Raw genomic sequence first — 12564 nt, 5'->3', positions numbered from 1 at the left:
TAATAGAGATGTTATATCTCAATTACATTGATCGATTTTAAAATTACATATGAAAATAGTTTTTGCAATATTTATTACAAGAACAAATGGTTATCAAATAATAGTTACAGTTGTAAGGATCAAATAAAAGCAAAAATGAAACAGAATAATGGTGTTATTTAGAAGTTACCAACTTTATGTTTAAGAAATATATTAAGCAAATATCTAGCAACTATTCCATATATAATATGTACGTATATGAATAACTGTCAGTTAACTATCATAGATATAACTCTCAACTATCAGATAAAAAGTGCAAATCAGATAAGAAGAACACATAGTCTAATCAATATAAAAACAATGCAGTTAATCTTTTGCTACAAATCAAATTCTGTTTACAGGGTATGCATTGAACTTTGAACTCGCAATCCAGCATTTGCTGAAATGCCAAAGCATGCGTTTTTATGCTACGTGTAATTCGCCTCTCTCTCCTCTCTGTTTTGATATATAATTTGAAATGGAAGCAAACTACATGTCAGCCCATTTTAATGGGCCTAGTTTTTATAGGCATCGAGATCGTCGCATTCTGATAGAAGCACATAAAAGTCTAACAAAACGGACAGCAAAGACATTTTCTCACTCGTGACTGTTTTTGATGAGCATCAGGAATACTTATGAATTAAATTAATGGGTACTGGCGTTCTCTCTGTTGGCTGTCCCCTTCATCTGCTGGCAAAAAGTTCTTGGCAACAACTTTATAATTTTCATCGCAAACACACAAACACACACACACAAACACACACACACACACACACGCTTTGAGCGGCACTCGCACTTTTACTTCGAGTTGCAGTCGAAAAGATGAGGCAAACTTTAAGAAAACATGAGATTTGCATAAGTAAATAGCTGTCTAAAAAAAAATATATATATAAGAAAAATGCCAAGGCATGTGGGCGTATGTGACAGTGTGTGTGTGTGCGTGTGTGTGTGTATGCCACACACAAAATGAATGAGTCAACATTATGGCCAATCCAAAGATGACGGCGAAAAAAAGCTGTTTAAAATATTCTCTGCCCCAAACCGCCAACACATTGCTGAAGGCCAACTGAGATTTTCCATTTGCCGCTGAGCGCGTGCTGCCAACTTGCTTTAAAAAAAAAATCTACATTGAAGTGCCGTTAAGCTAATGCTTATTAAAGAAGAACAGAACATATCAATCAATAGCGCATTACAGCATTAGCTTTACAGCTGTTACGAAGATAAGTAACTTAACAGTTAGCAGGAAGACTTAACAGTGTGCTGTTAGTCAAATAGAATGCTATTAAGGAAGGATCCATGAGTCAGATAGCAAGAATACTCTAAAGAGGCTTTAACAGTTTCCAAAAACAGACACGATAACTTAACAGTATTCTGTTAGTTAAGGAACATATGTAGATCAAATGTAAGTTTACAGCGATGCTCAAAAGAGGCGGGCACATAACAGTGCAATGTTAGTGAGCAGAAGCTTAACTCAGCAGTCGCTGCTAATGTTAATTTGCAGATTTGGGTATGATCGACATTCGACGAACTCACAAAATTAACCTTTCGATACCTGACTACAAATTAACATAACTTTCTTTGGCATTCCAGCGCTCATTAAGCAGCAGTATAAGGGCAAATGACATTCCAAAATTGAGAGCTGGCAACTCAATTAAATGCTGGCCACAGAGCAAAATGAGCACTGACAAGAGAAGGCGAGAATGTCTGAGACCAACTGGTATATCAATTAACATTCCACTAATTACGGTTTATTTGACAAGTGTTTCAATTGAGCAATATGTAAATATGGAATGCCCAAATGTCAACATTGCAATCGGAGAGAATTGACCAATTGTCATTATATATTATTGCAGTTGGCGGTCAAGTTGTGTGTTAGTTAGTCAATTGGCAAACTCAATAAGCTGTGGCACCTCTACAAGTCATCGTATATTGCGCATACGTCACGTTGACCGATTAAATGGTGCATAGCTAGCTGGAAAATTTTGCAACCTCAACATCAACCTCAAGCTGAACGTCGAAGCCAATCGCATCAGCTGAGCGTGTGATGGATGCATGTGGAAACTGTCGCTGCACTTTGCCTTCTGCACTTTTCTGTGCAACGCCTCGTTGGCTTCAGCTAACAAATGGCTTAACAATGACAAGTTGGAAGCGACTGCTGTTGGTTGCGGTTTTGGTTTTGGTTTTGGTTCGGTTCGGTTCGGTTCGGTCGTGTGTTAGCTGAGTGTTGACTTTTGGCACATCAATTTCTCACAGGCGAAAGGCGAAAACAAACAAAGCTTGAACGAAGCTCGCAACGGAAGTTCAAACAGCATCAGCATATTCAAGCACATCCTGTCTTGCCTTTTGACTCAGATTTTGACAGCGTAATTAACATGTAGCAACAGACCCCCAACCCCAAAACTCATTCCCTTTTTCATTCTGTTTTTTTTTTTATGTTGATGTACTTCATTCCTTGAGCCATAATCTTATTCATTGTCTCCCGGTCCGACTGTTGCTCATCTGAATGTCTTACGGGCTTCCGTGTGCGTGCGTCTGCACTTTCGCTCAAAAGGATATGTATATTTGACAAAATCCAAAGATTTATTGCCGCCCTGGCATTAACAACATCATTAACTGGGCGTGGCCTACAGCCGTCCATAGCCCCATCTTCCCAACAGGCAGCCATCAAATGCCTTTGGCATACCCAATGAGCTACACAAAAGACCGAACGAAGCACGTGAGTCGACTAACAATATCCCAGACTCGCCGCCTTCTCGCCCTTCTTTCTCGTTTGCCAAATTGTTATTAGAAATTATTAGTTATTAGATATTTTGCATATAATACTCGACGTAGCGTGTGCAAATTCAATAATCCAAGACTCTAAAGTATACACAGATGTAGTACATTCATATTCAGATTTAAAATCACAGCGCCCAGTAGAGCACTTAAAATTGTAAAAGAATTTCGGTTGAGATGATTTCGTTATCTCTTTGCCTCTGCCGTGGTGAAGAAAGAAATGGAAATGAAAACGAAATCAGAAATGCCAAAAATATGCAGCATAACAATTTTTAATTAATGCATGCTTACTCTACATTTCCCAGTTTTTCAATACACAATTTGCCAGCGAGTTTCTTTGCTTTGAAGGCACCACACAAAAAAAAACGAAAGATATGAGAAGCAAACAATTTTCAAAAGCTCAAATTATGAATATAAATGCTTTGCAACTTTTTGCTAATTGAAATAAAAATAATATTTTTCTCAAGTATTACAATTATTTTCAACGAAAAAAAACAAACAAATACGGGCATTTAATATTTTAAATTTCAGTTACAACAAGGTGGGGCAACATTTTTATCTTGCCCTCAATCTTGGTTAGTTGGAGTTTGCTTTAGCTGCAAGTGCTTATAAATAATGAATGTAATCTGACGACGAAATAAGGAGTTATTCATAGTGCATTGTAATACAAAAATGCATTAGCATCATCCACCAGAATAGGAGATATGCGAGGAGAATTGAATTGAGGAGCGAGCGTGAGGAATTCAATTCCAATTAATAAACTTCATAATAACTTAAACAACGTTTAATCAGTATAAAACTAATTAATTGCAGCATTAATCGATTCAAATGCACATCTTTAGCAACTATTGATTACAAAATATAGAACAAAGAAGAAATGATAAAGAAATAGAAAGGAAGCAGTGTGAGAAATACTAAACACTGCATAATAACTTTATAAACATATCTAATTATTCATTGCTTCCACAGCGCATCTCTAGCAGCTCGATATCTATCGATTAAGAAATCAAGGAGGCAAAAACAATGTTCAATTTGACACAACTGTACGCACAATGTTCCTTTTGCCTGGCACTTGCCACATTGTGCTTGAAATGTTGCAAATGAAAATCTGATGCATTTAACGAGTTTCGACCGTTCAAGGTGAAAGTGAAATCAAAGTGATACAAACATGTTGCCCATAGCGACACACCGCACACACACACACACACACACACACGGTAAAAGGGGCAACAGTGTTGTTCTGAAGCCAAAAGGCAAGTGAGATGATTAAGTGGCCTTCAAGACGAAGCGTGTGTGTGTCAACTAATTGGCACATAATTAACTACAAAGTGAAAAACGTCGTCGCTTTCCAAATTGTTAAACGCTATCATCTAGTGTGTGTGTGTGTAGGTGTTTGTATGTGGGTTTTTCTATGCGTTGTCTATGCTACAAATTGTTGCCTCAGTCAGGATAGCTCGTATTTATTTACGCGCTTTATCAAGCACTCGAACAGCCACCCCACAAATCCTCTTTACATTTACACGCACCCGCACTCACACACATACTTTAATACGTATATGTATGTATTTTTAGTGTGTATAACAGTTAGTGTACTTTGTTTGGCTTATCTTCCACTATGTCACGCAGTTGAGCACTGTGACAATTCGCGCACAGCGGACAACTGTTGAATTCTCAGGCATTTACTACTAGCATTTTTCAGCCGCAGTTTCTTAAGACCATTTATTAACATCAGTTCTGGGGAATTGTTCAAATGTACAAATCGTACTAGGTTAGAAAAGTTTATGTACATTACATTCCAAGAATATTTTAATTAGCACGTTTCTCACTTCGTATGTGAGTATAAGATTTCGTTTTCATGCAGTTTATTTCATGGGAATCGTAGTACTCTATTCATAACATGCTAAGAACGCATTTTACAAGGGGTGATTGTTATATTTTGAGAGTCATAAATTTCATACGGGAGAACTCTCTTAAATTGTTATAGTTATTGCAGCTGTTATACAGCATAACTGTTATACAAATATTATTAATATGCGCCTATTTCATTTTATTTTGGAGATGCACACATAAATGTAAATTTACAAAAGTGTTGTAAGCTTCATATGCTAAAATGGGTATAGGATCAAATTTTGAGATGCTTTATAACTGTTATATTATTGAATCATAAATGTCTGTTAAAGACTGTTATAACTGTTATAATTCTATATGAGTTGAACTTATTTATTTGTAAATTTACAAAAGTGTTGCTTAAGTTTCAGATGTTAGTTAGGGTTGGGGTCTATTTTCAGAAATACAGTCTATGTATAAGCATGTTTGCTTTTGCATTCCATACGAATTGATTGTAATTAATTTGGGGGACAGACAAAAAAAACCTACATATATGACATCAAAAGTCTCGCCTTAATAGAGGGGGGTTGCGCTTTTCGGGTACAGTATGATATTATAATGCTTATGCATATACGAACACGTAAGATTGTACAGTATATATACATATATATGGTATATATATGTAGTATGTACATTGTCAGCAAGAGTCGCTTATTTGTGGGCTTTGCTGTGCAGATGGCCCAATTAGCTAATGGATATTAACAGGGGCAACAGGACACGCAGGCAAAATAATATGTACACACATACTGTGGAAGGACCAAGCATATGTATGTATATACTATATACCGTATACCGTATACGGTATGTGTGTGAATGGGAAAAGAAAAGAACTGATTGTGCGACTCACCTGTCGGCATGCGACTCTCTATCCCTGTCGCGCTCCTGATCGTTGGCCGCATCGGAGCCTTGACGAGAAGCCGCCGCAGTGGCAGCGTTGGCAATTGGAGCGCTGCTGCTGCTATTGCTGCTGCTTGGCCCCTCCTGCTCCTCGGTGACCGGCGGCGTAATATCCTGGTGCTCCGACATTTCTTCTATCTCTGGCTCTGATTCCGCTTCGGTTGCTGCTTGATTTTTTTTTGCTGTCGCTTTTCTTTAAGTATTATATAGTATATATTTTTGTTATGTTTGGGTTAAGATTTTTCAATAATCGTCGAGTTCTTTTGCTGCTTCAACCAAAACTTTGTGTGTGTAAGTAGTTGTATCTCTCTGTGTGTATGTGTGTGCGTGTGTGAGCTATAAAAGTAAATGAGCGTTGGTGTATAACAGATTGTTTGTATGCGTGTGCGTTGGTGTTTGTTTAGTGGATGTGCGTGGGGGCAAGTGGACAAAGTGTTGTAATTGCTATTTAATGAAGCCTTTTTAATGCCACCCTTCACCCCCTTTTTTGCAGTGCCTCACCTCCCCCTCGCTGCTATTCCCAATATTACAAATACAACGATACAAAAATACCACCCAGAAATAAATATACTGATATACAACAAAAATAAAAAACACAAAGTTGCGAAGAATAAAAACAAAACATAATGGAAACTAATTGGCCAGACCTTAGCAATCTACTTAATATTGTGCCCCGTTGTTGTTGTTCTCTGTCTTTCTCCTCCTCCTCTTCCTTCTCTGCCTTGTTAACCCGCCAATGTGGTGGTGGAGCTTAATAAGCTTGTCCCCCAAAAAATGATAAACTACGCTGAGCGGCATTTTAATTTTAGTTGAAATTCCTTCGCAATTCGCTTGCTAATGACATAAGCTGTAATCCACAATTAATCCAATCTTAAATGCCAATTGATTATAGCTAAGCAAACAACAATAATCTTGAGCTTAGTGAACTGCATTTACAACAACAAACTGCTTTTGTTGACCTTAGCTAACCACAAAAACCAACTACAAAGCTTTCAACGCGTGCTGCAAGCTTTAATGTGCTTTTAATGCGCTTATAGAGCTGACTACTGACTACTACAGATTTTTATTACAGCTCCACCCTGACATAATACCTGACAATTATAGTCAGCGGTTGTAAAAAGTACAAAAATAAAAGTACGCAAATTGCAACTGAGTTGAGATGGAAACGAGAGAGTGTAAAATTTAAAGCTGATTAAAGTAAGCAGGCAAGCCCAGGCAAGCACACAACACGCAACTGAGACCAAAGAAACCAAAAAGTTGTGGTCTACCCACAAAATTCCAGACTCTCAAACATGGCTACAAACGGCACCCAGATGCCAAAGTGTGCGTGTGCGTGTGTGTGTATGCCAATGAATGTGGAATTTAAGTGGGAGATGAAACAACAAATGACAGCAAATTAAACATGCACTTAACTGCGCCCCATCAACGCAGCAACGGTAACGGTAACGGTAAAGGCAACGGCGTCGCTTTTATACCCTGTACAGACATAAAATTGAATGCAAAGCGCATAATAAACTTTTCGTGCTGCAGAAGTAGCAACAAATAAAGACAAAAAACACCGCCAATTTTATAAATCATAAATGAATTGAGACACACAAATGTTGAACTAAGTATTTGATGACTGTATTTTATGATTGTTAAATAAATCTGTGATATACATTAAGTATGCAAATAATGCAGCTTGGACGTTGACAGGCAGAGCAAAAGACTGCATATTCAAGTGGCCCAAGTGACACCAAGACAAAGCTTGTTATATAAGATTAAGAATACATTCTGATTGCAGAGCAACTGCAAGTCAAGCGAGTTGAAAATACGTACACGTTATTGCAGGTGGCCAACAAGTGGTCGTTGAAAAGAACTGACTGCGTATCGAATATATGTATGTTTGTATACGTATGTTATGTATATTTGCCTCTGCGTCCAGCGAAAACGGCAAAGTAATTAAAAAATAATACAAATTTAATGAGTTGCGGCCAGCGAAATGAATAACTCAGAACAAGCAGCTGCACTCCACAACAAAATTGACAAATGAAAGTGAGTGAATAAATGGCAGTAGCCCATTAGTAGCATTAAGCTGACTAATCGCACTCCACGCGCAAAATAATGTCAATGGCAGCAGCGTGAATAAAGCGTGAATGCCTAATGAATGAATAAGTGTGACAACTGCAGACAGCGCGATTAGATTATAACTTTTTTGCGCTCTCATAAATTAAGCGCGTACGCAAAGCACAACGACCACAAACAGAACGAGAGTAGCGGAGCGCTGATAAGTAGGCAACATTTTTTTTTGTTTTGGGATTTTTTGGGGAGAACAATCGCTCAAGTAACAGTGACTGCCAAAAGTCAGCCAATGACAGCTCACAGCGATAAAAAAATGACAAAATAACCAAAAAAAAATAAATAAAAACAAATATATGTATATGTATATGGTATACAAAAGCAATGAGTGTAGAACGAAAATAGTAATGCGCGAATGACCAAAACACACACTACTTTTTGGGACTTTCGACTGCAGGTGACTTTCACTTGGCTGCAGCTCAAGTTTGAATGAGATTGTTTGGTGCTGTGAATGGTTAGTTGGCGCTGTCATTGTTGGTGGATTGCGGTTTAGCTTTAGCATATCATAAACGAGAAATGTTTCACAGCATTTGCATATGAATGATTCACACGGTCATGCATAACAAAAGGCGCGCACACAAGTCGCGCAATTGTGAGCATAAATAAAGCAACAACAACGGCAACGCAATGGCAACAAACTGGCAGCTGAGACGCAGCTTGCAACAGAGCGAGATAGCTAGTGTAAGAGAGAGAGCGAGAGAGAGGGAGACAAAGTGCTGACTAGCGAGTCGAGTCAGAGTCGAGAAGCTGCTGGCGCGTGGCCAGACGACTGGGCAATGTGTCCCTGTTTTGCCAGCGCGACATAAACCTTGATTGTCCTTCACACACACAAACATACATAGAGAGAAGCACCCACGCGAGAGATTCACACAGGTTGCACACACACACACACACACACACACTCTCACATACTCATCAAATATGAAAAGGCACGAAAATTAAGAAAGCAGCAGGCGAACGAGGAGCAAAGCGTATATCTTTTTATGAAAACCGTCGATAAAGATGCACGAAGAGTGGCAAAGCATTTTTGCCCAAAATCTACAAACGTTTGCATAAAAACCAAAATCTCAAAGGCAAGCAATAATGAAACAGCACCAAATGCTCGACTTGCCACATACCCTACAAGCAAAATGTGGAGCGAAGCATGAATGAGGCAAATTTGGTTACACTTGCTATAATGTTCATATGATTGGTTACTCTTTATATGCCAGCAAGTCACGATAATCCAAATTTGTCGTTGTTCAATGAAATGATAATGTGGTAAATGGATTTCAACTTTAGATGAAATGACAGCACAATAAATAAGAACTCTTTAATAACGAGCTAACGATTAAGCTGATACTGCAGTGAAGATTTCAAAAGCGAATTAAGATGAGCAAAAAATTCTGAAACTAACAATATATGGTAAACAAATAATACTGAATACTGAAAGTAGTAATATATGACGAAAACATAATTCTGAATACTAAATAAAGGAAACTAACAAAAGTAAGCTCATAATATATGCTAACAACTTAATACTGAATGCTAAGCAAACTACTAGATAGGATACGACTACAAATACTAAATACTAAACGAGACAGTAGAAAGAAATAATACCAAAAAATACTGATGATATATTATGTTCAAAGTCAGACCACAAAACAGTGGACAAGCCTAGAAAAAAATATGCAAAACAACAAAATTTTGATGATAGCGAACAATACCATATCGACTATAGGTATAGATCATACCAAAAGTATCTCTTTTTTTGCAATGCAGGTTTAGGGTAATTCTTATATCGAATGGATCAACGCTTTCTCGCATATGTGACAGGGTATTGAAATGGATTTATAATAGCCGCTTCTTCGATACCTGACCCGCCCCATCTCGGCAGAAAACCTCTTTACACACTGACACACACACACACGCACACCTGTACTCACACACACATAGACAGAGGTAGGTCGACACACATACGCATGCAGCTCAGCTCAGCTCACTTGATACGCTCTGTCAGTCAATCAGTCAGTCAGTCAGCTCTCTGTGATTGTTGTTATTACTTATTATTATTGTTGCTGTTGCTGTTATTGCTGTTGCCGTTGCTTTCGCTTTCGCTGTTTGTTATCGTTCGCCAGTTGGCCAAGAGAAAGTACACTCGTTAAACTCTTATCGCGCTCCTTCTTCTGCTGCTCCTATATATGCATGTATATAGTATGTATATTTAGAAGGTTTTTTTTTATTTGATTTCAATAACACTGAAAACACTTGAAAAAAAATTGTGAAGCTCAAGATTTGCAACACGATAAAAAAAAAATTGAGTACCAAACCTTTTTTTTTTTCGTTTTTTTCGAATTGACTTTCACTATTGTTGTTATTTGTTGATTAGATGTGTGTGTTTTGTTTGTTGTGAGTTGAGTTCGAATTTATAATCTGATAACAGACAGTGAGAGCAAAAGTTGTCGTTCGCTTTATCAGCTAGCTTGACTCAAGTTCTCAATACTGTATTATATTTGGTTTTTTGGTTGTTCGATGTTTTTCGATATTCAATTTTTCAATTAATTCACAAATTGTTCTGTGACTCGATAATTTTGATGTGGAATTTTGTGTTCCGTTTTTTTGTTGTTGTTTGTGTTTTTTTTTTTTTGTAATATTTCTTTTTTTGGTTTTGGACTTTTGACAAAAATTTCTTTTTTTTTTGGCGGTCTGTTGTTATTGGCTTTGTCTTAGCTTCTCAGGTGGCTTCGGCTTGGCAAACGTAACCGACAAAGGCTTGACAGGAACTGAAGTCTTTGGGCAACAGGACACGCTATTTATAAGGTCTCGAGCACAGCACAGGAATAACGACAACGACGACGGCAACAACACCATCGACTAGTCACCGACACGACAAAGACGACGACGACGACGACGTTGGCAACGGCAACGGCAACAGCAGCCGAAACAGCAACTCGACTGTTGCTTCTTCCTTTCCTGTTGATTTGCCTTCTTTGCCACTGCTAACCCTTAACAGCAGTCTGTTAATGACTCCGAAAAAAGCTCTTTCTTATCTTGGATACGCTGTGCTTTTTCGTTTTGGACTAAGCTTGAGCTTTTGTTACCCTTTATCCACTAACATCAAAATGTAAATAGCACTAATTCAACTATCATTAACGCTAAGCACCAGTCAAATGGAGTGTGCTCGATTCAAAGTTACCCTGTACTTGAAAGCATATGTAGAATTATTTTATTTAACAGTAACACATTGCGAACAAAACGAACTTTGTTTTTCATAAGTAAACTTGGCATACTAACTTTTAATTTAGGAAAAACTTGTTATTTTAATAATAATTGCTAGCCTACACTTTAAATTTACAAAATAATTTATTAATAATTAAAAAATTGATTGTGCTCAAAGTTAACTTGAATTTGCATTAGCACATTTTGTATTTTAACCTGAAATTTCTGTTTACGAAATAATTATTAAGGAAAGTATTTAATTTATGACTGCACTAGAGGTTCCAGAAATAATTATTAAATGATGTTATTTCTGAAATAAACATTTCTTTTAGCACAAAAAAAATGCCACATTTATTCAATTAATGCCACATTTTCTTCAATGATTGGAAGTAAAGCTCAGAGAGAAAGAATATAGAAGCTCTAATTAATTGGATTTTACAAAAGTAAAATACAAAATCTGTTGCAAACATGTAAAAGTATTTTTAATTTGTGTCTTTTGCAACAAACTCGACATACGAATGAAAATTTGCTGTTTATTACGCTAATTGCTTCGCTCTTTCGCGTTCGTCATCAAGTTGAAAGCAAAACAAGTTACTCCTAAGCAACGCTTTAAACTAATCCCCATTCATTGCAGTTCCGTAGTTTCAATTTTGCTGCAGCAATCGCTCTAGAAACTCTTCTAATAATTCAAAGGCAACAAAAAGAAATGCATTGCATAATTGCCGAGATGACATAATGCTAGTTAGCTGCCAACTGGAGTTCGAGTTTAATTAAAAACTTCAACTGCTGCTCTATCAGGTAAATTTCAAACTCTTAATAATGTTGACGAAACTTCATCATATATCTGATGCAACAAAATCCGCAGAGGTTTCACTTCAATTATGTGTCGAACACGCACGGTGACAGTGATTTTGCAGCTCACTTTAATTAGAAGATGGACAACATGGACAGATTTTCGACACAATACAAACGAGAGGGAGAAAGTGAGAGAAAGAGAGAGACCACCAAAAATACAACAAAAAACGAAATCCAAATGCGTATGCGTCGTATGCGTAATATTGCCAAGCGACCAGCTAAGCACTGCAAGGACTGTAAATCTGGAATGCCAATACTAAAACAATAGCAACAGAAACCAGACAGCAAGACAATAGAAATGCTGTAAGCAGCCAATTCCTGTTGCTCCTTCAGGTTGTCTACTTGCTGTCAAATAATCATCATGGCTTTTCAAATACAATCCCCACCTCTGCAAAATACTATATTTATTAGCTGCATATCCTGGCTACCTGCTGCTGCTGATGCTGCAGCTGCTTCTGCTGCTAAGTTGCCATTGCATTGTCCTTGGCTTATTGCATTCGAATTGCAATCTGATCAAAATGTTCGCACCCAAACCCTTTCCAAATTGCAGCGCTAGAGATGCGTCAAAAGCGTTTTGAAGTTACAATCGAAACTGATTTTATGTCTACAACGAGAGAATAATTAACAGCTCGATGAGCTACCATAATGTTTTTCTTTATTTAGCCAGAGTAACACAAACTTTCAGGTTAGTTTGATGCTCAACTTGCACCCAAATGCACATTATTTTACTCTCACTTTCTAATGTCAACTAAAAAGAATTCATTTCATTCTCGACTATCAGATACCCTCTATTGCCACAACAATTTGCGCTATCAT

At 37.5% G+C, this 12564-nt stretch overlaps 1 protein-coding gene across 1 annotated transcript in view; it reads right to left on the bottom strand.

The window, feature by feature from the left end:
- LOC133849143 (uncharacterized) overlaps nt 1-10930 on the bottom strand; it is a 71564-nt gene extending 60634 nt beyond the window's left edge. The window contains exons 1-2 of the mRNA XM_062285041.1: nt 10005-10930; nt 5528-5770 (exon numbers count right to left, since the gene is read on the bottom strand). Coding sequence (XP_062141025.1) covers nt 5528-5706 — 179 coding nt within the window. The 5' untranslated portion in view covers nt 5707-5770; nt 10005-10930. The remainder of the gene's footprint in view (nt 1-5527; nt 5771-10004) is intronic.
- Nucleotides 10931-12564: the final 1634 nt, after the last annotated feature.

The sequence above is a fragment of the Drosophila sulfurigaster genome, chromosome X, assembly GCF_023558435.1.
Source record: "Drosophila sulfurigaster albostrigata strain 15112-1811.04 chromosome X, ASM2355843v2, whole genome shotgun sequence".
Classification (NCBI taxonomy): Eukaryota; Metazoa; Arthropoda; class Insecta; order Diptera; family Drosophilidae; genus Drosophila; species Drosophila sulfurigaster.
The sequence above is the reverse complement of the archived record's forward strand: the minus strand, read 5'-3'. Positions and strand labels throughout refer to the sequence as shown.